Genomic DNA, 25054 nt, shown 5'->3' with positions numbered 1-25054 from the left:
TCCAGATGCATTCAACAGGTTTTTTTTACGTAGTGTATTTTTATTCTGTTTGAAGTGTAAAATATTCTTGTAGTTATGACAAAGCTGATATTGTGATATGAAAAACAACTTGCATTTATATAGCATCTTTCACAACCTCAGAATGCCATAAAGTACTTCCCACCCAATGAAGCCATTGTGCATTGTACTTGGTGTTGTTGTGAGAGGAAACACCAGCCAATCAACACTGAGCAAGGTGCCACAAACAGCAACTGAGAAGCAAGGCTATTTCATTGCTTTTCCTTTGCTGTGGGAGGAGGTGGTTCTTGAGGAGTACATATTGGATAAAATATCAGGGAATATCTGCTGCTCCTCTTTGCAATAACTCCTGGGAAGTCTGTCTGTCCCTGGGAGTCTGTCTGTCTGTCCCTGTGAGTCTGTCTATCTTGGGAATCTGTCTCACTGTCGCTGGGAGTCTGTCTGTTCCAGGAGTCTGTCTGTCTGTCCCAGGAATCTGTGTCTCTGCCCTGGGAGTCTGTCTGTCTGTCCCCAAGTTGGTCTGTCCTGGGAAATCTGTCTGTCTGTCCCAGGAATCTGTCTGTCTGTCCCTGGGAGTCTCTCAATCCCGGAAATCTGTCTCCCTGTCCTGGGACTCTGTCTGTCCCCAGAGTTGGTCTGTCCCAGGAATCTGTCTGTCTGCCCCTGGGAGTCTGTCCATCTGTTTTTCCCAGGAATCTATCTGTCTGTCCTGGGAATCTGTCTGTCCCAGGTGTTGGCGAAAATGAGGACTGCAAATGCTGAAAATCAGAGTCAAAATGTGTAGCGCTGGAAAAGCATCCGAGGAGAAGGAGAGACACTTGAAACATCAACTCTCCTGCTCCTTAGATGCTGCCTGACCAGCTGTGCTTTTCCAGCGCCACACTTTTTGTCCTGGGAGTTAGTCTGTCCTGAGAGTCTGTCTGCCTTTCCCGGAAGTTGGTCTGTCCTGGGATTCTGTCTGTTTGCTTCGGGATTTGTTCAGTCCCCGGAATCTGTTTGTCTCGGGAGCTGGTCTGTCCCCGGAATCTGTCTGTTTGTCTTGGGAGTTTGTCTGTCCTGGGAGTGTGTCTGTGCGCTGGAGAGAGAAGAGACGGAGCCTCAGTTTGACATCTCTTTGGAAAGTCAGTATTCCTTGCTTTTAAAAGGATTGCAACCCGGAGGGCACAGATTTAAACAGCTTTGTGAAAGAAGCAAATGTGAGGCAATAAAAAGACTTTCTTCACACAGATGAGGCTGGGATTGAACCACATGGATGATGAGGGAAAGGCAGCACCAGTAGGGGCCTTCAAGGGGACATTGGGTGGTTATTTAAATACACACACAGTGATAACGTCTGTACGGAAAAGGTGGGAATTTGGCACTAATTTGGAAAGCTCTTCATAATCTCTCACTGATTTAGTGACTGTTGCATCATGAGATACGTATCTACATGTCACCATCTTGCTGTTATGTCTATTCCTATTAGTTAGCTTGGCTGGATGACTGGTTTGTAATGCAGTTACTAACCCTGGCAATGTGGGTTCAATTCCTGCACTGGCTGAGGTTGGCATGGAGGACTTTCCTTCTCCAGCTTTGCTTGAGGAGCAGGGCCTGTCAGTTTAAACCATCTCTCTCAAACGGGAGAGCAGCCCCCTGGTCTGGTAGCATGCTGGTGACTTTACCCACACGACAGAGAAACTCAGTAGATTTAGTAGTATCTCATGGAGAGAGAAACAGAGCGAATGTTTTTACTGGTCTCCTTCTAATTTTTGTGAAGCTTGAAAGGGTTCAGAAAAGATTTACAAGGATGTTGCCAGGGTTGGAGGGTTTGAGCTACAGGGAGAGGCTGAATAGGCTGGGGCTGTTTTCCCTGGAGCGTCGAAGGCTGAGGGGTGACCTTATAGAGGTTTACAAAATCATGAGGGGCCTGGATAGGATAAATAGACAAAGTCTTTTCCCTGGGGTCCGGGAGTCCAGAACTAGAGGGCACAGGTTTAGGGTGAGAGGGGAAAGATATAAAAGAGACCTAAGGGGCAACTTTTTCACACAGAGGGTGGTGCGTGTATGGAATGAGCTGCCAGAGGAAATGGTTGAGGCTGGTACAATTGCAACATTTAAAAGGCATCTGGATGGTTTTATGAATAGGAAGGGTTTAGAGAGATACGGGCCAAGTGCTGGCAAGTGAGAATAGATTAGGTTGGATTATCTGGTCAGCATGGATGGGTTGGACCGAAGGGTCTGTTTCCATGCTGTACATCTTTATGCCTCAATGACTCGTCTCCTGAACTTGTAATGTTTCCCTCTCTGCCAGACCTGCTGATCTCTCTCCAGCAGTTCTTTTTTTTGTTTTTAAATCACAGGCAGGTGCACAGCATAAGGATCCTGAGAATCTGACAGGCCAAAGGCTGCTCCTGGCACAGTGCAGGACCACTTTCCCACTTTGACCTTTTCTCACAGCTTATCAAAAATTGTCCCGTCTCCATCTGTGGTACAACGGTGCCAGCCCAGACATGGCTTGAAGCAGACAGGATTAAAACAAAATACCCTTCCTGCAGCTAAATATTTCCCCCATGTACAGTTAGCCTGGGAAAACCAAAGGAGTAAAAGTGTTTAAATGTTTAATTTAAGGAAAAGGGTAATGAGTAAGCAAAAGAATTTACAGATCTGACCTTTGTTGTACTGATAAAAAATATTTGTGGCATTTGATTGCAGTGTTATGAGGATTCAGTGCACTGTTTTACTCAGATGTGTGATTGAGGGTAGATTAGATCAGAGTCACTTAGTGCTTTGAGTGTTCGAGGGGTTACTGCTGCAGTTTCTCTCTTCAACTTTGGCAGGACCTTTGAGTTGGGACAAGGTTAGAACCGGAAGGTGTAATGTTGACTTTAGAAAGTGAAGATGAGAGGTCTATGTATCGCTGTCAGTTCAATTGTTGTCGCTGCCTCTTAGTACATTAACAAAGGTTTTCTACCTCCGCAACATTCTTCCAGGACCACACCTGCCCGATAATTGACTTCCCATTCTAGTCAGCTCTGGTGTGGGTCAGTGGTGCTGGAAGAGCACAGCAGTTCAGGCAGCATCCAATGAGCAGCGAAATTTATTCCTGATGAAGGGCTTTTGCCCGAAACGTCGATTTTGCTGCTCGTTGGATGCTGCCTGAACTGCTGTGCTCTTCCAGCACCACTAATCCAGTATTTGGTCTTCAGCATCTGCAGTCATTGTTTTTATCTAGTGTGGGTCACCTTGTGAAGAAGGTGGTAAGCCTGGCACCGAGAGAGTGTGTCACCATGACGAGAGTTTGTTTGGCACATCGTGATGCCAAGCCCCATGCTTGTGGATCTCAAAGCTGTATCATTGTAGGAGCCGTGCAGTCATTTATGGCACAGAAAGTGTCCATTTGGCCCATCAGGTCTATGCTTTGGTGGAGGACCCCACCTGTCCCAGGTGATCTTCGATATTCCCTTCCAGTGCCCATTCAATTTCTTGTTATAATCATTGAGAGTCTCCATTTCCTGTAGCCTCATGGACACTGAGTTCCAGAGGAGCTGCAATCACTGATGGGTGGCACAGTGGCTCAGCGGTTAGCGCTGCTGCCTCACAGCGCCACAGACCAGGTTTGATTGGGGTCTCAGGCGACTGCCTGTTTGGAGTTTGCGTGTTTTCCCCGTGTCTCCGGGTGCTCTGATTTCCTCCCACAATCCAAAGGTGTGCAGGTTAGGTGGATTGGCCATGCTAAATTGCCAACCATGTCCAGGGGTGCGTGGATCAGCCACACGAAATGTGGGATGATAGGGTTGTGGGCTGAGTTGGGGTGGGATGCTTTTTGGAGAGTTAGTGTGGACTTGTTGGGCTGAATGGCCTGTTTCCACACTGTTGGAATTCTATAGTATAGGTATTTAATCAGGAAGGTTTTGGGGACAAGACAGGAAAGTGAATTTGAGGATTAGCCCCAATTTCATTGACTGGTGCAGCAGTTCTGATGGGCTGTATCTGCTCTGAATCTACATGTTATGGTCATGTACAAATATAAGGCTCTTCCTCAAATCCTCTCTGTGCCTCTTGCCTAAAACTTTAAATCGATGCGTGGATTAGTGGTGCTGGAAGAGCACAGCAGTTCAGGCAGCATCCAAGTAGCTTCGAAATCGACGTTTCGGGCAAAAGCCCTTCATCAGGAATCCTAGTCCTTTATGTGCTGCTGGGAACAGACTTCCATAGGTTTGTCTTATCCAAACCCGTTTCTGCATGAAACAAATCTCCCTTTAACCTCCATGACTTGAAGAGGAACAATCCTAAGTTTCTCCATAAAACCTGGAACTCAAAATGCCCCTTCACCAGAACTGATGCAGATGGTGAGATACCTCCTGACCACGAGGCTGAGTGCATTGGAGAGACTTTCATCTGGGTTTCTCTCAGAAAAGAGGGTCCAAACTCTGTGTCTGTGTGTGTGTGTGTGGCAGTGTTTGTGTGTGTGTGTGTGTCTGTCGGTCTTTGTGTGTGTGTATCAGTGTGCTTGTGTGTGTGTTTGTGTGTCAGTGTCTGTGTGAGTGTGTTTGTGTGTGTGTGCATGACTGTGTGTGTTTCAGTGTCTATGTGTGTGTCAGTGTGTTTGTGTGTGTCTGTGTGTGTGTTAGTGTTTGTGTGTATCTGTGTGCGTGATTGTGTGTGTGTCAATGTTTGTGTGGGTGTCTCTGTGTGGGTGTGTGTGTGTACATGCCTGTGTGTGCGTGTGTACGTGACTGTGTGTTGTGTGTCAGTGTGTTTGTGTGTATGTGTATGTTTTGTATGTGTGTTGTGTGTGTGTGTATATAGTGTGTGTGTGTGTGTGTGTGTATGCATGCATGGTGTGGTGACATTGTACATCGTCCCACAGCATACCAAGGGGGAATGGTAAATTTGATCATAGTCACTGAAGCAAAACAATGAAGGGAACTGAGTGATTTTTAAAGTTTTGGGTATAAAGTTGGGTCTGGGCAATATCTTTGTTTCTCTTTTTTCTGGCGACAGTGGCATTGTTCACATGCAGAAGACCCTCCCTGTCGTTCCCCCTTTTGTTTTTTTCTTTAATTCGTTCATAGGATGTGAGGTCACTGACTGGACCAATATCTATTGCTCATCCCCAATTGTCCAGAGGGCAGTTAAGAATCAACCCCATTGCTGAGGGCCTGGAGTCGCATATAGGCCAGATCAGACAAGGATGGCAACAATAACAGAAAATGCTGGAAAAGCTCAGCAGGACAGGCAGTATCTGAGGAGAGAAATCAGAGTTACATTTCAGGTCCAGTGACCCTTCCTCAGAAGTGATGGTAGCTAGGAAAGTGACGGTTCATAAACAGAAGACAGGGAGGGGGGAGGGGGTAAGGAGTAAATGATAGATGGGGATGGAGCCCAAAGAGAGAGAAGAACAGTTGGACCAAGAAGGAGTGGGTAATGGTTTGCCTGGGAGGGTGAATATCTGTTAGTAGGTAATAAAGAGTTGTGTGTAATTTGTGAATACAAGGTTGAAGAGTGTGGTGCTGGAAAAGCACAGTCGTTCAGGCAGTATCCGAGGAGCAGGAGAGTCAGTGTTTCGGGCATAAGCTCTTCATCCTGATGCTCGAAACGTTGACTCCCCTGCTCCTCGGATACTGCCTGAAAGGCTGTGCTTTTCCAGCACCACACTCTTCAACTCTGATCTCCAGCATCTGCAGTCCTCACCATCTCCTGCGTGAGTACAAGGCCTGGTGTGTGGGAGTTGCGGGAAAACATGAAAGAGCTCAATATTAAGTCCAAAAGAGTTCCCAAGTGCTCAGGAGGTTAGTGAGCAAATTAGGGCGCATGGTACTGGGGGCAAAGTACTGACTTGGATTGAAAGTTGGTTGGCTGACAGGAAACAAAGAGTAGTGATAAACGGCTCCCTTTAAGAGTGGCGGTGACCAGTGGGGTACCGCAGGGATCAGTGCTGGGACTGCAGCTTTTTACAATATATATTAATGAGATAGAAGATGGTATTAATAGTAACATTAGCAAATTTGCTGATGATACAAAACTGGATGGCAGGGTGAAATGTGAGGAGGATGTTAGGGGATTACAGGGTGACCTGGACAGGTTAGGTGAGTGGTCAGATACATGGCAGATGCAGTTTAATGTGGATAAATGTATGGTTATCCACTTTGGTGGCAAGAACAGGAAGGCAGATTACTACCTAAATGCAGCCAAGTTAGGTAAAGGGGCAGTACAAAGAGATCTGGGTGTTCTTGTCCACCAGTCAATGAGGGCAAGCATGCAGGTACAGCAGGTAGTGAAGAAAGCTAATAGCATGCTGGCCTTCATAACAAGAGGAATTGAGTATAGAAGCAAAGAGGTTCTTCTGCAGCCGAACAGGGCCCTGGTGAGACCACACCTGGAATATTGTGTGCAGTTCTGGTCTCCAAATTTGAGGAAAGACATTCTGGCTATTGAGGAAGTGCAGCGTAGGTTCACGAGGTTAATTCCTGGAATGACGGGACTATCTTATGTTGAAAGATTGGAGCGACTGGGCTTGTGTACCCTTGATTTTAGAAGACTGAGAGGGGATCTGATTGAGACATATAAGATTATTAAAGGATTGGACACTCTGGAGGCAGGAAACATGTTTCTGCTAATGGGTGAGTCCCAAACCAGAGGACACAGCTTAAAAATAAAGGGTAGGCCATTTAGGACAGAGATGAGGAGAAACTTCTTCACCCAGAGAGTGGTGCCTGTGTGGAATGCTCTGCCCCAGAGGGCAGTGGAGGCCCAGTCTCTGGATTCATTTAAGAAAGAGTTGGATAGAGCTCTCAAGGATTGTGGAATCAAGGGTTATGGGGATAAGGCAGGAACAGGATACTGATTAAGGATGATCAGCCATGATCATAATGAATGGTGGTGCAGGCTCGAAGGGCAGAATGGCCTACTCCTGCACCTATTGTCTATTGTCTAAAATGAGGTACTGTATCGCAAATTTCCGAAAGTGAACCGGATGAGATTTGACGACCGTTGGCAGTGGTTATGTGGTTGCTGTTACCTTTCATTATTCCTGATTCCTCACGTGGTGTCACGGTTTACCGGCCGTGGCCCTGAACTTGTATTGCGTGCGGTTCAGCCGATGCAGAAGGCTCTGACGGTGAAAAGTTTCTCAAAGGATTTTCTTTGTTGTTGTCTCTTCCAGTCCAACAAGGTGCCCGTGGTGCAGCCGTGCCATGCAGTTCACCCGCTCACGCCCCTCATCACCTACAGCGATGAGCACTTTGCCCCTGGATCACACCCCACACAAATCCCCACAGACATCAACTCCAAAAGAGGTGAGAAGTCTTTCACATGCACGCACACTCACGCTTATCGAACCCGAACCTGGCAAATTTGAAACGTGAGTCACGTGTTTTCGTTTATCGTTTTTCAGCTATGTGATAAACCTCACTGGACTGTTTTTCTGCGCTTAAATCACGGCACAGCATCTACTCAAACATCAGCATTTATTGTGGATGCATTTGAGAGAGTTACATAGATGGTTGGTCATAACCAACTCGACGAACGTGCTACAAAGAAACGGATGGCTTTCACTGGAAAATTCAGCCACTGCAAAAATATTTGCAATTGGTTATTTTTTTCAAAGAGTATCTGCAATGGGAGGAGACCATTCAGCCCATCATTGCTGATGCCTCATCAGCTGTGTATACCTCATGCAGTGTTTGCTGTCTTTGTTTAAAAAAAAAATTGGGTGGATTTTGACTTTGTCGGGTAATCTTGGACTGATCTGCAAAGGAGAGGCATAAAACAGGCTGCTGGCTCACTATTGTTAGGTCCACACTTTCACACACAGGAACACTATGTCCACCAGGTAGGAAGCAAAACAGTCATCGCAATCCACTATAGCTGCAGCTCCAGAAACCAATTGGCTGAATCCTTTGTATCTGAACATAGTTATTTCCTGAGTTGAAAAATGTGGTGCTGGAAAAAACACAGCAGGCCAGGCAGCATGCGAGGAGCAGGAGAATCGACGTTTCGGGCATAAGCCCTTCTTCAGGAATGAGGCTGGTGTGCCAAGCGGGCTGAGATAAAAGGTTGGGGGGAGGGAATTTGGGGGAGGGGCGCTGGCAATGCGATAGGTGGAAGGAGGTGAGGGTGAGGGTGATAGGCCGGAGAGGGGGTGGGGGCGGAGAGGTCGGGTAGAAGATTGCAGGTCAAGAGGGCAGTGCTGAATCCGAGGGTTGGGACTGAGATAAGGTGGGGGGAGGGGAAATGAGGAAGCTGGAGAAATCTACATTCATCCCGTATGGTTGGAGGGTTCCTAGGCGGAAGATGAGGCGCTCTTCCTCCAGGCGTCATGTGGCCAGGGTCTGGCGAAGGAGGAGGCCAAGGACCTGCATGTCATTGGAAGAGTGGGAGGGGAGTGGGAGTGGGAGTGGGAGGGAAGCTCACTGGGTGACTGTACACCCCCTGATGTGGGTATTGATGATAGTCCCAGGTTCTACTCTTTTTTTTGTTCCTGAGTTAGTTGCTGAAGAAGGAATCCCAGCCCGATTCCTGCCTTGATTGGTGTTCAGGGAAACCCGGGAGTCCATCCTTGGGGAGCACAGTATCAGGTTGACACAAGCTGCTTCAACTTGGTCCAGCAGCTGGGCAGGCCTGGGGAGATTGGAGATGGCTCGTGGTGTTGGCAGAAATCTGGCATCCATGGAACTGTCTGAGGGAGTGCCTTAAACGGAAGAGTGATGGGAAGTGAAAATATTCTATCCAGCTTGTGGACTTGGGCACTGAAGAAGGCAGTGGAAGTGGAGAGTGATATAAACTTTGAGGAGACTGAGTTACTGATGGCTCAGCTGTCATCCATGGTGACTGACCTGAAGGGTAATCTCTTTCCTCTCTTTCTGAAGGAGGTTGGGACACGGGGGGCTGCCGAGGAACAGCTCTCCTAGTCACTCCTTCTTTTTGTGTAACCCGCTGTACACAGCTTCTCTCATTCCTTCTCTTTTCCAGCCATCGCTTTCTCTCTTCTCAAACGTTGGAGAATTGATAAAGACTGGTCCTTGGCTGATGCAAAAAATTAGCTTTCTGTCTGGACAAAGGTCATCAGTCAGAAAGGAGCCATTTTCTGATGTTCCGATATTTGGAGCTGTCTCTGTACCTGAGGACAAAGCAGAGAGCAAGCAGGGTGTGTAAGAAAGATTTGAAGAAGTATAAAGCCCATAGACTGTAGCTTTGGTGAGAGAGTGGCAGAGCAATAATGTCTCAAGACTCATAAGCAAAAGACCCAGCTGGGGGCTTGGGTTCGATTCCCACCATGACAGGCAGTAGAATTTAAATTCTAATGATCAACAAAAGTAAACTTGGAATTGAAAGCTAGTCTTGGAAATAGTGACCTGATTGCTGTAAAACCCTGCCTGGTTCTCTGATGTCCTTCAGGGAAGGAGACTGCCATCCTTACCTGGTCTGACCGACATGGGACTCCAAACCCACAGCAATGAGGTTGACTCTTTATTGCCCTCTGAAATGACTTTGGTAAGCCAGTCAATTCAAGTGGCAATTCGGGATTGGCAGTAGATGTTGGCCTTGCCTGTGGTGCCCACGTCTGTGAGAGAATAAAGATAAAACAGTGCCCCAACAGATTTAACAAAATTGGGGGTAACAGAGATTCAGCAAGATACCTGTGACCAATTTCAGAAAATCACCAGGCCCTGATATGTGAGTGTGTGACAATGGGCAGACATGTTAGTGATGTTGCTGGAGGATTAAGTATTGATTAGAAAAACACCCCTACCCTGCTTCAAGATAGTGCCATTAAATCTTTCACATCCACTAGAGGGAATGACAGCGTCATTGTGCCATACAGCACAGAAACAGACCCTTGGGTCCAACCATCATCCGAAACTAAACTAGTCCCACCTGCCTGTGCTTGGCCTGTATCCCTGCATTTCTTATTTGCGTACTTGTCTAAATGTCTTCCAAATGTTGTAACTGTACTCACATCCACCACTTGCTCTGGAAGTTCAGTCCAGATATGAACCACTCTCTGTGTAAAAAAGATTGTCCCTCATGTCTTTCTCATCTCACCTTAAAGATATGCTCCCTAGTCTGAAATGCCCCGCCCCAGGAAAAAGACCTGCAGTTCACCTCATGCCCCTCATGATTTTGTAAACTCCTATAAGGTCACCCCTCAACCTCTGATGCTCCAGTGAGAAAATATCCCAGCCTATCCAGCATATCTCAAGCCCTCCATTCCCAGCAACATCCAGGTAAAACCCTTATGAACCCTCTCCAGCTTAATAATATCCTTCCTACAACAGAGCGACCAGCACTGGTCACAGCACTCTTGGTTTAGTATCTTATCTCAAAGGCAGCACTTCCAACAGTACAGCACTCTGTCAATGCCGTACTGGAATGCCAGTCTAATCTGTGGTCTCAAGAAATGATTGGACTGAAATAAGAGAAGTGTTCTCTCACTCAGCAGTGACGCTATACAAAGAATTCAGCCTTTGAATTGGAGAGAGGCTGATGGTTCTGTAGCGTGACCGTCAGCAATGTTTTGCTTTAGTTCTGGAGCTGCACTGTTGGCTTTCTGTAGTGACTGGCCTCCGCTCTGTGTAGATTGACCATTTGTGGGTATTTGCAGGCTGTCCAATGTGGGGTTACTTGCATCGAGGCTGGAAAGCTGCCCAGGTCATTTACTCAATGCAGTGTGAGAGGTTCACAAGTCTAATTGTATTTATGTGCTGTAACATTCCAGTTATTAAAAGGCAGTGCAATAATGCTGTGCTCGCACTTGCCCGATGGGGAGTGTCTATCTCCTTTCAGGGGGAGGGGGATCTTAATGTGGAAGAAAGCCCCAATGCATTTTACTGAGTTTGCAGAGACATCGTCAGGGTACATTTTCAGGTATACCATAGAATGCAAAGGGCTATTTGGGATTAAAACTCTGGTTTAATCCTGCCAGGCACTTTGGAAAGCTGTAGGGCTTCATATTCGCAGGTTGTCAGTTGAGAGAGTTCTCCTGGCGTAGCTTTGGTTGTTAAATGCGACACATGTAGAACTATTTGACCTTGAAGCCCTAAGGAATCAGTGTGATGAAGAGCTTACTTTGAGCTGGAGTGACAATCGTGAGGCAAATGAATCATATCAAGTGTGAGCATTAAGGGGCTGAAAATTATTCTTAATTAACCGCTGATCCTGTAAAGTTGCAGATGCTGGAAAACCCTGTGTCTTGAGAGAGAGAGAGAGAGAGAAAGAGGGAGAGAGCTGAGAACAGGCCCTGGAATATATTGTAGCCACAGTGTATTACTTTCTGTCAGTCTAGGAATCCTGAGCACAGAACGCTGGAAACAATATGGTTCTTATGCACTTGAGAAATTGAAATTGTTCATTTTAGTTCAGGTCCTGGGTGCTTAGGTAGGGAAGGATGCACCACGATAGTCAACACAAGATTAAATCAAACTGTCGAGATACCACTGTCATTGGCTCCTTTCTTTTTGAAGCCAGAGAAACGGAACATTTTAATTTCGAATCCTAAAGGAATAGAATCCCTACAGTATGGAAACAGGCCATTTGGCCCTACAAGCCCACACCAACTCTCCAAAAAGTATCCCACCAACACCCGTTCCCCTATTACTCTACATTTCCCCTGACTAATGCACCTAGCCTACACATGGGCAATTTAGCATCAGTAATTCACCTAATCTGCATATCTTTTGGATCGTGGGAGGAAACCAGAGCACCTGGTGGAAACCTACACAGACATGGGGAGAATGTGCAAACTCCACACAGACAGTCACCCGAGGCTGGAATCAAACCCAGGCCCCTGGTACCATGAAGCAACAGGCATAACCACTGAGCCACCATGGCAGGGCAGGACATACAGGCAAAGAAAATTACAGTGTATTTTCACCTTCCACTGAGCAACTCTGCTGGAACTTTAAATCCAGACTGATGCACTTGTTTATTTTCAAATAAACTGCCATACTTGACAGCAGAGATTAACAAATCACGAGAGAACAGAGGATGGTTGAACCCAATAAAAGTTTGGTCCAGCTTTGGTTTGTACAGATGAGAACAATCTTCTGCTTTGATTGGTGCTGTTTTTCTGGGACACAGGAAGGACTGGCTCAGTCCCTTAAGCCTCTACCCCCATTCAGTCAAATCATGGGGGAGCTATAGCCCAACTCCACCTCCCCACCTTGGACATATATCCCTTTCCATCCTTAGTCAACTTCAGATTTAACATGGACCATTGACCCATCATCATTTATAGTCAATGGAAGAAGTTTCAAACTTCTACTGGTCACATTGTGTATAATTGTTGTGTAGCTTTACTCTTGAAAGGTATTGGTCCAGTGTCTTTGATTACTCCTCTAATCCCAGATTCCCCATCTAGCAGAAATAATTTTACCTTATCTTACCCCTCTGTTCTGGCTTCATATCTGAAAAAAACTTCCATCAAACCACCCCTTAGCCATCAAAATTCCAGGAAACAAAAGCCTAATACGTACATTGTCTCCGTGTAACTTAACTCACGGAGTCAGGTAGCATTCTGGTAAATCTGAGCTACACTCCCTTCAAGGCTCAGTCGATCTTTCCCCTGCTGTTGTTAATTTTACTGACTTACATATTTTATTTTAAAAGGTGTGTTGTCAGAAAAGCTTGAAATGGGCTGTTGAAAGCTCCTGTTCCCCAGATTTGGGGGTAACGGTGTTGGACAGGGGTGAACAAAGTTTAAAAAATCACACAACACCAGGTTATAGTCCAATGGATTATATGAAAGCACTAGCTTTCGGAGCTCTGCTCCTTCATCAGGTCTTTGTTGACTCTGTTCCCCAGAATTGATTACTGGAAGGCAGCCCGTGGCTCAGTGGTTAGCACGGCTACCTCGCAGCACCAGGGACCCGTGTTCAATTCCACCCTCAGGTGACTGTGGGAAGTATGCACATTCTCCCTGTCAGCATGGGTATCCTCTGCAGAGCTCCAGTTTCCTCCCACAGTCCAAAGATGTGCAGGTTAGGTGGAATGGCCAAGGGAAATTTCCCATTCCATCTAGGGATACAAGCATTAGCCATGGGAAATGCAGAGTTACAGTGTTGGGATAGGTCTTGGTGGGCTGCTCTTCGGAGGGTCAGTATGGGCTGAAAGGCCTGCTTCCACATTGTAGGGATTCTGTGATTTCTTTCAGATGTATATATCTCCAACAGGGAACACATCCATGTAAGATCCAATCAGAAGACAGCTTCGGAGTGATTAGCCTTTTAAATCAAGAACTGATGAACCAACACCATGAAAGTTTACTGCTGACTGTCCGAGGGGCAGATTGTGGACTGTGCTGCTGACCCCAAGGCCGCAGTTTGACGGACATTCAGTTTGAACCACTTTCTGTTTTAGGGAGACTTAATAGGGATCCTAGTTTTGATTGTGATCAAATGGAGGAACAGAGATCCATTCACAAATGTCTCAGTTGTACATTTATAAACCCGCTTTGTCAAGCTTACCAACCATTTTAACACAATTTAACTCTTAGCCTTTCTTCGACACAGACTCAACTTTTATCAAGGAAGCACGTTGAAATGTTTTGCTACATTTAAGGAAAACTGTTGTTGAGAATATCCTTTTAATCTTACCTTTTGCATTTTAATAAATTTGCAGATCCTTACTTTAAATAACTTGAATGAGACAGTTAAAGCCAAACAGATATCCAGATGGACTGATACTAAATGAGACTAAAGATTTATAGAGAAGATTTAATTTGTAAGATAACCACATCCTGAACTACATTTCATGTGCTATCCCATTTTAGTCAAGATATTTCAGTCTTGAGCTTGTGTTCAGAGGCTCTTTGAGCCGAAATACTGAAAACGGACAGTTTGACAGCAGACAGCAATCACATTCAGACAAGAGAGGAATAATTAATCTAAAAGATTATACGATATTAATTCTTGTTCCTTCATTCAGGTGTACAGGAGAGATTATTGTCAAATGGGGAATAGCAAATGAGCATGCTGTGGTTAAAGATGAAATGTCAAAGAGGCAATTTCATTATTAATTTTTTTAATCAAGACGTTTATCACCCGACCCTCAAATCAGAAAAATATTGCCAGATTTAATTTCTGTGATTATTTATGACTGACTCTATCCTAACAAAGTTGAAATGCAAGCAATTTAGTTAATCTTGAGTAAATAATAAGATTTGGCGTTTTTAAAAGAAAAGCTGAAAAGGTAATTTCTAATTATTTCCTGTCTGATGCACATCCTTTACATTTTGTATAATTATATTGAAGTGACTTGTGGTAATCTGATATGCTTGTGTTTTGTTCTCACCTGGACCCTTGCTCCCCTCCTCACAGGCATGCAGAGACACCCCGCAGGTCCTGATATCCCCTCCTTCTATCCCCTGTCTCCAGGTGCTGTTGGACAGCTCACGCCCCCTCTCAACTGGTAAGCCTTTGTTTCCCTTTGAACTTTAGCAAGTCGGCTGCAAGACCCTTGTCTTTCTTTTTAAGCTCTGTCAAGACTTTGAAATTGAAACTTGCCTCAGAAGTGTCGTGAGACTTATTAATTGCTAAATTTGGGGAAAAGATTGCAGTGGGTTATCGACTCTGCAGTTTCACACGAGCACGAAGCAAATTAGTGTCAAAATGCATCCTGGGTAGTGCTGCAAGAGGCATTATTGTAGCCAGGAATGTCAAGATTGCAACAGGCGTATCAGGGCTCAACAATATCTATGTACGAGTTGATCTTGTGTTTGGCCCTCCATCTTCATTTGATGGTACCTGTGATGTTATGTACGCTTCAGTTTGTGACCTGGCCCCTTAATCATGGCTTTGGAAATGACTCCTGAGCATCCATTTTTGCTCAGTTTAAAACCATCAAGTCCCTACAGTGTGGAAGCAGGCCATTCATCCCATCAAGTCTACACTGCCCCTCTGAAGAGCACCCCACTCAGCCTCACCACCCCCCAAACTATCCCTGCAACCCTGTATCTCCCATGGCTAACCCACCCCCTGTACACATCCCTGGATACTATGGGCAATCCACCTGCACATCTTTGAACTGTGGGCAGAAGCCGGAGCATGCAGAGGAAAGCCACACATACACGGGGAGAATGAGCAAACTCTACACACACAGTCACCCGAGGCTGGAATTGAACCCGAGTCCCTGTGCTGTGAGGCAGCATCGCTAACCACTGAGACCGTGCCGTCCTACACTGCGGTTGCGTCCTGTCTGAAGTTCAATGTCAGTGGAGCCAAAAATATCTATCTGTTCACATTTTCAGAATTGGCATCGTTCTGTGGCCTTTCACTGGCCTGTAAGATGTGAAACTAAACTAAATTCAACATGAAGGCCCCCTACTTCTCAACCTCTTGCCCTTGCCTGATGCATGGTGACCCTCAGGTTAAACGCAGCATCAGCCATCTCTCTGTCTCTCTCCTCTCTGTGTCTCTAATGAGGCCCTTTTGTACTATAGGACTTAGTCTTTATCTAAATATAAAATATGAAAACACCACTTAAACCATATAAAGCTCTAGCTTATTCAACAATGTGACTGTTCGATGTCAAATTTTCATTGTTCAATGAAAGATTCCAATATTAAAGCAAGCACCATAAGCCAGACTCTTTTGGAGTACATTTTCCAGTCAAATATAGTCATGTGGATTGAAATCAGTGTGTGTGTTTGTGTGTTAGTTAGCAGGTTAAATAAAAAAAACCATTTTTACCGTGTTTCTTTGAGGTGTAAATCATTTATTTTTGCAGACTACAAAGTAGACGAAATAAAGGTAACGGAAGGGTTGAGGAAAATAATTGAATGTGGTTTAGCTAGGCTACCAATAAACTGAGCCATGACTGTACATGATCTTTACAATGCTAGAAGATCAGAGTCATAGAGGTCCACAGCACAGAAAAACACCCTTCAGCCCATCGGGACAGAACCATTCAAAAGCAACTGCCTAACTTCTAATCTCATATACCAGCACTGGGCCTGTAGCCATGTGTCACCATTACCACCACCACACCCCTCCCCCGCCCCCGGTCCCAAACAACCTGCACCCACCTATCACCTTCCCAGTTGCTTTCCTCTCCAAGCCCCATCCCCACCCTCCTATTTATCTCACAGCCCACCGCCTCCCATTCCTGATGAAGGGTTTATGGCTGAAACGTCAACTCTCCTGTTCCTCGGATGCTGCCTGACCTGTTGCGCTTTCCCAGTGCCACAATTTTCAACTCTGACTCTCCAGCATCTGCAGTTCTCACTTTCTCTTACTTAGATTACTTACAGTGTGGAAACAGGCCCTTCAGCCCAACAAGTCCACTCCGACCCGCCAATGCGCAACCCACCCATACCCCTACATCTACCCCTTTCACCTAACACTACGGGCAATTTAGCATGGCCAATTCACTTGACCTGCACATCTTTGGACTGTGGGAGGAAACCGGAGCACCCGGAGGAAACCCACGCAGACACGGGGAGAATGTGCAAACTCCACACAGTCAGTCAGTGAGGCGAGAATTGAACCCGGGTCTCTGGCGCTGTGAGGCAGCAGTGCTAACCACTGTGCCACTGTGCCGCCTCGTCCCTGTAGCCTTGTGTGCCTTGGAAATGCAAGTATACATCTAAATCCTTCTTAAATGGTATGAGGGTTTCTGTCTCTATCACTCTTACAGGCAGTGGGTTCCGCCACACTCTGGGAGAAGAAGATTTTCCTCACATCTCCTCTAAACCTCCTGCCCCTAACTTTAAACCTATGCCCCCTGGTCATTGATGCCCTCACCAAATTGGAACGGCCCCTTATAATTTTATACAGCGCAGTCATGTCCCCTTCAATCTCCTCTTCCCTAAGGAAAACAATCCCAGCCTGTGCAATCTCTCTTCACAACTAAAACCCCAGCCCAGGCAACTACCTGGTGAATTTCCTCTGCACCCTGCAATTTGCCATTTGGATGGTTAGTACCCAGTAGTTCCCCATGATAAAATGACATGTCTAGACAGTGACTGACTAACAAGAGTTTCATAGGTTTTGACAGGGTCATGCTGCTTCTCCGTGCACTACAAGAGAAGGGTGACATGTGGAGATAGTCTGAAGCCCAAGACAAAGTCCCGATCTTTACTCTGCAGTCAGGAATGGAGGTGGATTGTTGGAGTGACATTGATAGAGAGCAAGCTGCCTGTGTGTTGATGCACGTGGCATGGTATGGTACCCACTTTGGGTGCATCCTGTTGCAATTGGCCACTTAATTGCCACCATAATTCGAACTGATTCGGCCTGTGGTTTCCTTTCACAGTCCAAAGATGTGCAGGTTAGGTGAATTGGCCATGCTAAATTGTCCATAGTGCTCAGTCATGTGTAGGTAAGCTGCATTAGTCAGGGGTAAAGGTAGGGTAGGGGGAATGGGTCTGGATGGGTTACTCTTCAGAAGGTCGGTGTGGATTTGTTGGGCCGAAGGGCCTGTTTCTATACTGTAGGGATTCTACAATGATGATTCTATGATAACATTGTGTGAAACAAGTACATTTCAGAAACTGGAAAAAAATCCTAGCAAATTAGAATTTAAAAAAAACAGGCGATTAGAAGAAAAAAATACATTTCAGAAACTGGGTTGGAAACACGGACTATCACACATTCAACTGTTTAGATACTTCAATTGCTGTGAGCATCTAACTTAAAAAATTAATTAGAAAGTTTTATCTGATAGAAAGCACAATTATTGCAGTTTAATCCATTTTAACCAGAGAACAGCAAAACACCAATGTTACTTAGCTTTTAATTGATCAAAACAGCTTTTGCTGTTGCTCATCTCTCTCGTTTTAAATTGCAACAAATATGAACATAGCCAGTGTCGAGGAATTGGACTCAATATCTAAATGCAACCTTCAAAGTTTTGCTCAAAAGTAAGAGTTATATAAACATTTGTGTATTCTGACAAACAGGAAATTAGCAGGTGGCATAAAATTGCAGGCAAGTTGAACTGTTTAAATGAATGTATTCAAATTGAATTGATCCATTTCCCAGTCAGATGTAGAGAAAAGGGAAGAATCTGTGGGGACCAAACGATCAGTTCAATGCTCCATCGGCCCAGATAGATAATATGATGGCAACCCTGTTAACGCTTAACTCAGTGTGTTGTGCTTACATGAGGATCCTTCATACTCTTGTTCTCCCACCCCTTGGGTCAGAGAGTGTGACTTTCCCTTGTATCTGATACCCTGCCCTCACTTTCTAGTCAGTCTGCTTTCCTGCACTGCCGCTGTGCTAAAGGCCTTCAGGAGAGGGTTTGAATCTCATTCCACCAGCCCTATGGGTGACCAGCTCCCCATTTCCTTCGGAGCTCCCCTCACCCTCCCTACCAGCAACCCACCCTCCCCCAACCCCTTCACCACAGCCCCCACCTTGACTGAGAACCGGGATCCTGATGGACATGTGACTAGATGAGGAGCAATTTATGGGAAATATCTATTCCAAACATAACGTATCCAAGCTCCTGCTGCAGTAATAAGATACAAAAGGATCATTGGAGCCTGTGTTCAGAAGTGCTGGAGCTCCTCATGGTATTGTGAACCTCACCAATATGGGACAAACTGCGCATTCACTCAGCTCTGGGATGGGGAACGTTGTGATTCCCGAATAACTGCTGCGTGTGTGCATCCAACAGTTCCTGGGCTTCTTATGTGGAAAGTGTCACCTGGTTTTTCACTGCGAGAAGCGCACTTTCACTGTGTTTCTGGCGCTTGCTTATTTCCACAGTTGGCACTCAATCCTTGTAGCTGTGACTGTTTTTTTTAGCCTGTGGTAATCACACCTTTCTGCACAGTTTGACAGTTCTGAGAGGAAACAAACATCATACCCTTTAAATTGTCACTTGGCAGCACAGAACTCGAAACTTGCTGAAGCTTTCTGTCTTGCACTCATCAGGACAATTGCAAGAAAACCAACTTTCAACTGCTCACTACAATTCATGCTCTACAAGACAGCGTGCGGATTAATTGATGAGCCAATTGAGTACCCCAAGGCATTATTGTAGAGCTATAGAGTGTATATGTTTTAAGGCTGAGGTAGAGAGGTTGTTGACTAATGAGGGAAGTTATCCGAGTCAGAGGGGAATGTGGGGATGAGGCTGCAGTCAGATCAGCCGTGATCATATTAAATGGTGGAGCAGTCCCAAGAGGATGAATGGTCTACTCCTGCACCTAATTCATACATTTGTAAACATGTCTATAAACAGCAGGGAATTATTGGCTCCCGGATCTTGCTGGAATTCAAAAAAAGTGCAAGACTTTAACACTTTTTTTGCAGAGGATAGGTCCCTCTGTGTGAAAGGAAGGGAGATGAGCAATGAGTGTACTCAATTGACTATTTTGGGTTGATTCTTAGTGTAGCTATTAGCACGCTCAGAATTGTTCAGCAATTAGACACTCAACATTTTATAGTAGATTTGTTTTGGGTTTTGCAAATGCAGGCATTAATGTTCTGTTACAACCAGCCAGAAGGATATGCTGTTTGATCAGTCACAGAATGTCGCTCAGTTATGTGGTAGGCAGAATGTCTCTTTGCATTGATGGCAGTGTCCTGTTAATGAAATATATGCTCCTATCACCAATGCATAGTTGCACTATGGAAGGGATGTTATTCTGATGTTTTAGATACTGTGCCTTCCCAGGGTAGACCTCTCAGAATTGAAATTGGCAGCAATGTATTACAGCTTGTAATGCATTTAACATTCTTGCGTTTGTCCTGATGGGAGCAAGACAATAAGCTTTGGAGATGTGTCTGTTTAAATTCAAATGCTCTTTAAATTGTTGAGTCTTGGGAGTGCAGATGAGCAGAGAGATCTCAGGGTCCATGTACACAGGTCCCTGAAAGTTGCCACCCAGATTGACAGGGTTGTTAAGAAGGCATACAGTGTTTTGGCCTTTATTAATAGAGGGATTGAGTTCTGGAACCAGGAGGTTATGCTGCAGCTGTACAAAGCTCTGGTATGGCCACACTTGGAGTATTGTGTACAGTTCTGGTCACTGTATTATAAGAAGAATGTGGAAGCTTTGGAAAGGATGCAGAGGAGATTTACTAGGGTGTTGCCTGGTATGGAAGGAATTCTTACGAGGAAAGGCTGAGGGCCTTGAGGCTGTTCTCGTTAGAGAGAAGAAGGTTGAGAGGTGACTTAATAGAGACATACAAGATAATCAAAGGGTTAGATAGGGTGGACAGGGAGAGCCTTTTTCCAAGTATGGGGACGGTAAACACGAGGGGACAAAACCTTAAAGTGAGGGGAGATAGGTATAAGACAGATGGCAGAGGTAGTTTCTTTACTCAGAGAGTAGTAAGGGTATGGAATGCTTTGCCTGCAATGGTAGTAGATTTGCCAAGTTTAAGTGCATTTAAGTCGTCATTGGACAGGCACATGGACGTACATGGAATAGTGTAGGTGGGATGGGCTTAGTATGACAGGGCGGCGCAACATCGAGGGCCGAAGGGCCTGTACTGCGCTGTAATGTTCTATGTTCTAAAAGGAGCAGAAATCACCACTTCCTTCCCCTCAGTCTTTCTTTATCTTCCTCCATGCGACTAAAGTTACATTTAGATAACAAGAGCTTTATTTTCAAGATGGTCCCTCTGTAGTTTTAAAAAATGAAATATTACGCAAAGGGTAATTCTCGACTGTAATGTTAAAGTTTGCAACCTGGGATCTTGGGCCCCTCACATGGATCATGGCTGCTGACCTTTCATCTAATTTGACTGTCAGCAAAAGTGTAAACGTTCCTGAAACCTGGTGACCATCCTTTGATAGAGGCAAAGGTGTTTTGTACCAGAGTGCAGGTGCAGGAACATTTTAAAGCAACCAGCCCAAGAGGCTGTCAGACAGCAAAGAGTTAAGTATAGGATCTGTTACTCTTTTCTGGAATTTTCCCCTTATTAATGTTTGGCAAGGGGCAATGCCCATTAAGTATATTTTAGTACACAATGATAATTGTTTCCCTTTCAAGTATGATCCCACTGGCTAATTAACCCAGCTGGTCTTCCCAATAAAGCACGGCTGTTTTAAGGATCTTTGTACCCAAATGAAACTTGAGCTTCAGCCACATTCATTTGGTTCACATGATCCAGCTCCCTAGCCCAGAGCACACAGCTCCTTCTGGGTTTGTTGCAGGACTGCAGTAGTTCCTCCTTTTGATGAGGCTCCCGCATTAATAATGCACCGTCAGCCACAGGTTTCAAAGCATTGATATATGGAAAGCGTGCTCTCCTTGCTCCCAAAGATCTTTCCAGACCCAGCTCTTCCCTGGTCCTGGTCTGGCATTGGAGCTAACCTGACACTCAGCAGCTGCGACCTGCTCGGTACCAGGCACAGTGGCACGGATAAGGAGCACCGTTCAGATTGTAATTGCCTCGGCCAGCACCTCTCTCTCATCGGCCGTGCCAGGAGCAGCTCAGATTATTGTCAAGAAACATTAGCTTTCTGCATATATGTTGCAAATCAGCTGAGACACACGCTATGTCCCAAAGTTTTAACTAGATAAGGATTGACTCTGTTTCAGCATTGCAAAATAATTTCTTTTTTTTGACTATTTTCCAATTAAAGGCAGCTATATGATTAAAAACAGCATTAACAATTCATTGTTTGGATTCAGTATTGTTTGAAAGTGCTTTTGAAACACTGGTCCATATTTATGCAGAATAACCTCGATTATCCAGGCGGGCGGGGTGTATTTTGTTTGGATAACTGATTGTTCATATAACGTTTTTACGGGACCTTGAGATCTTGTTTGGATAATCTGAAATTTGGATAATTGATGCTGGATAACCAAGGGTGTTCTGTACACAGCCAGGGGGCTGATTAACTCAGTGTCTGGTTTGAAATACAGTGATGCTTGCAGGATAAGTTTAATTGCCAAGAGCAGCTGAGGTTCCCATGAAGGGCTCCCTTTCTCTACCTCTGCCCTTGCCTGAGATGGTGACCCTCAGATTAAACCACCAGCAGTCATCTCTCTCTAATGGGAGAGCAGCCCTCTGGTCTGTAAGACTGTCGCAATGTATGCACTATGGTTGTTACTCCATCCAGCCTTTGTTATTGCTGCTTTCTTCTGTCTGCTGTGCATTCAATCAAGCTCTATATGCCACATGACCGCAATGTAATGTGATTTTAGTGAGTTTGGTGCTTTTTTCCAATTTAATTTCTTCTCCTGTATCTCCACTCCCCAGGTTCTCTCATCCAATGGTCCATGGGAACCCGAATCCTCCTACCACTGGTATTCCACACCCAGCCATTGTGAACCACCAAATCAAGCAAGAACCCATTCACAACGAGATTGAGCACATGGACGTGTAGGTTGTCAAGTTGAAGAATTGCTGGGGAGTTTCTTGGGAAAAGCACTGGTTGTTCAAAATTTTAACACTCGGTTTAGCAGTTGTTTTTTAGACAGGTACATGGAGCTGAGCTAGGAATAAGTCAATGTCTAATTGGATGTTGGAAGAAGCTTGAGGGGCTGAATGGCCTCTTCTGTTGCAATGCTGTATAACATGTTAGGACGATGTCTAAATTCTGACTCTCCTTCCTTGATGAGGAGGGATGGGGGAGGAGGTGTCAGATTACAGAGAGAGCTTTAATTATTGCTTGAACTATGGGAATGATTGAAATTGGTTAGATGTACCTTCTCGTTTTTGTCTACAGAAAACCTCACCATGAAACAAGGAAGGAACAAGAGGCCAAAAAACCTCACATCAAGAAGCCTCTCAACGCCTTTATGTTGTACATGAAGGAGATGAGAGCAAATGTGGTGGCAGAGTGCACATTGAAAGAGAGTGCAGCTATCAATCAAATCCTCGGCAGGAGGGTGAGTAACTAATAGAGCGACAATCAAGCGCAGCATCTCCTGTATTTTGTGACCTGGAGTTGGATATTTATTAGATTTGTGGCCACACAGTGCTGGCTATTAAATGCTAAGTGAGCTGGGCAGGGCGTGTTTTCCATAGATACATCCATTTTACTCTCCCTTTTTTGATCTGCAGCCGTTCATCTTCCTGCATGAGTGCAAAGATAAGAACACATAGCAGTGCTGGCAAGTATTGGTTGACCATCCCTAATTGCCCCTGAACTGAATGGCTTGCTAGGCCATTTCAGAGAGCAGTTAAGTATTAACCACATTGCTGAGGTCTGTAATCGCAAGTGCACCAGACCATGTAAAGATGTCAGTTTTCCTTCCCAATAACCCGTCCTCTGTTACACTGTAAGACCCTGGGGCTGACCTTTTGTCAAACGCCATGAGCCTGACGTGATTTGAACACGCAACCTTCTGATCTGGAGTCAGATGCGTTACCATTCCACTACAAGCCCACAACTGACTGGGGCAGCATGGTGGCTCAGTGGTTCACACTGCTGCCTCATAGTGCCAGGGTCCCAGGTTCGATCCCAGCCTTGGGCGACTGTCTGTGTGGAGTTTGCACGTTCTCCCTGTGTCTGCATGTGTTTCCTCCCACAGTCCAAAGATGTGCAGGCCAAGTGAATTGGCCATGCTAAATTGCCTCTAGTGTTAGGTACATTAGTCAGAGGGTAATGGGTCTGGGTGGGTTACTCTTCGGAGGGTCAGTGTGGACTTGTTGGGCCGAAGGGTCTGTTTCCATACTGTAGGGAATCTAATCTAATCCAATAATTGATGATAGCTGTCATTGCCACCATTACTGAGACTCACTTTTTTATTCCAGTTGAATTCAGACTCCACCAGTGACCAATGAAGGTTTGGAAACAATGACCCCAGTATATTAGTTGGATCCATTAGATTATAGTTCAGTGATGTTACGACTACACCACCATTGCGTGGTCACAGTTTATTGGGAATGGCTCCATATTCTAGTGTAATTCATTTTTAATATATATTTTCTCTCCCCCAAGTTTGCCCCAGTTGTGTTCCTGGAGGTTTCAGTCCATAACCACCAACCCTGCTGCCTTGCTCCACAACTGCCTCACCCAGTCAAACAGCTTTTATCCACACCACCAGTACTTCAAAATTGGCAACCAAAGGTGTTCAAACACAATAATACAAAATAAGCAGGGGGGAGTTGGGGGGGGGTGGTGGGGGGGGGGGGGGGGGGGTAGGTGTCAGCCTAGTTGTATTGTCAATGGGCTGTTAACCTACAGGCCCAGGTAATATTCTTGGGGATCTGGGTTCAAATCCTGCCACAGCAGATGATAGAATTTTAATTCAATTTTTTTTAAAAGTCTGAATTTAAGAGTGTAATGATGACCATGAATCCATTATCCAGTGTCAGAAAATCCCATCTGGTTCACTAATGTTCTTGAGGGAAGGAAACTGGCCTACATGTGACCTAGTCTGGCCTACATGTGACTCCAGACCCACAGCAAGGTGGTTGACTCTGAACTGCCCTCTGGGCAATTAGGGGTGGAGAACAAACACTGGACTAGCCAGCGGTGCCTTGTCCCGTGAATGAATAAAACAAAACACTCGATCTTCTTTAATGATTCTGGGATGTCTTTTCTGAGTGACATACGGCTGACTTTAATTCCTGAAGACTCCTGGAAAATATGCGTCATGTCGGCAACAGCCTTCATCACTGTCTCTCTTTCGCTCTCTAAAGCATATCAGTGCTGGGCATATTTCCAGCGAGTCAGGATTGTGCTCGCTACTCTGTTAGGGAAGCCAACATTGATGGTGTAAAGGTAAACCACAGGAAATTGGCCATAGGTCATCAAAAGGTCCTGTGCTCACCCATTGACATTCCCACGAGAATAATCCCTGTCTTTCATTCCTCACACAAGTCACTAATGTCAGTTTTAAGAGATATCTGCCCCTACAGTTACCATTGCCTCTGGCTGTCCTTCTTTGTTCTGTCATTTGATACATAACGAGAAAAAGTGCCTCTCATGACCCCCCTTTTTAGGTTTGACAAGTTTTCACTGCAGGCTGTATCTGAAGGGTATGTATGAGCGACAGCCTCCTTTATTATAAAACGGATGAATGCAGAGGCAGAGAGAATTGAAAATGAATCAAAGGAGCTGTTGTCTGAGGAGCTAACAGTACATGCCGCAGTGACACGGTGGAACATCAAGTCGGCAATTCAGGTTCAGTGATTTATTT

The 25054-nt window shown here is 45.3% G+C and overlaps 1 protein-coding gene and 1 non-coding gene across 7 annotated transcripts in view; one reads left to right on the top strand and one right to left on the bottom strand.

Moving 5' to 3' along the window:
• Positions 1–25054, top strand: part of lef1 (lymphoid enhancer-binding factor 1) — a 190890-nt gene that overhangs the window by 79194 nt on the left and 86642 nt on the right. For all 6 annotated transcript variants that reach the window (XM_072583913.1, XM_072583914.1, XM_072583911.1 and 3 more), the window contains exons 4-7: positions 7163–7295; positions 14316–14406; positions 22164–22286; positions 22633–22795. In XM_072583913.1, coding sequence (XP_072440014.1) covers positions 7163–7295; positions 14316–14406; positions 22164–22286; positions 22633–22795 — 510 coding nt within the window. The remainder of the gene's footprint in view (positions 1–7162; positions 7296–14315; positions 14407–22163; positions 22287–22632; positions 22796–25054) is intronic.
• On the bottom strand, positions 23224–23295 carry trnaw-cca (transfer RNA tryptophan (anticodon CCA)). Its single transcript has one exon. It is a non-coding gene; the product is annotated as a tRNA-Trp (tRNA).

This window comes from Chiloscyllium punctatum, chromosome 14, assembly GCF_047496795.1.
Source record: "Chiloscyllium punctatum isolate Juve2018m chromosome 14, sChiPun1.3, whole genome shotgun sequence".
Classification (NCBI taxonomy): domain Eukaryota; kingdom Metazoa; phylum Chordata; class Chondrichthyes; order Orectolobiformes; family Hemiscylliidae; genus Chiloscyllium; species Chiloscyllium punctatum.
Note: the sequence above shows the minus strand (reverse complement) of the source record. Positions and strands in the feature narration are given on the sequence as shown.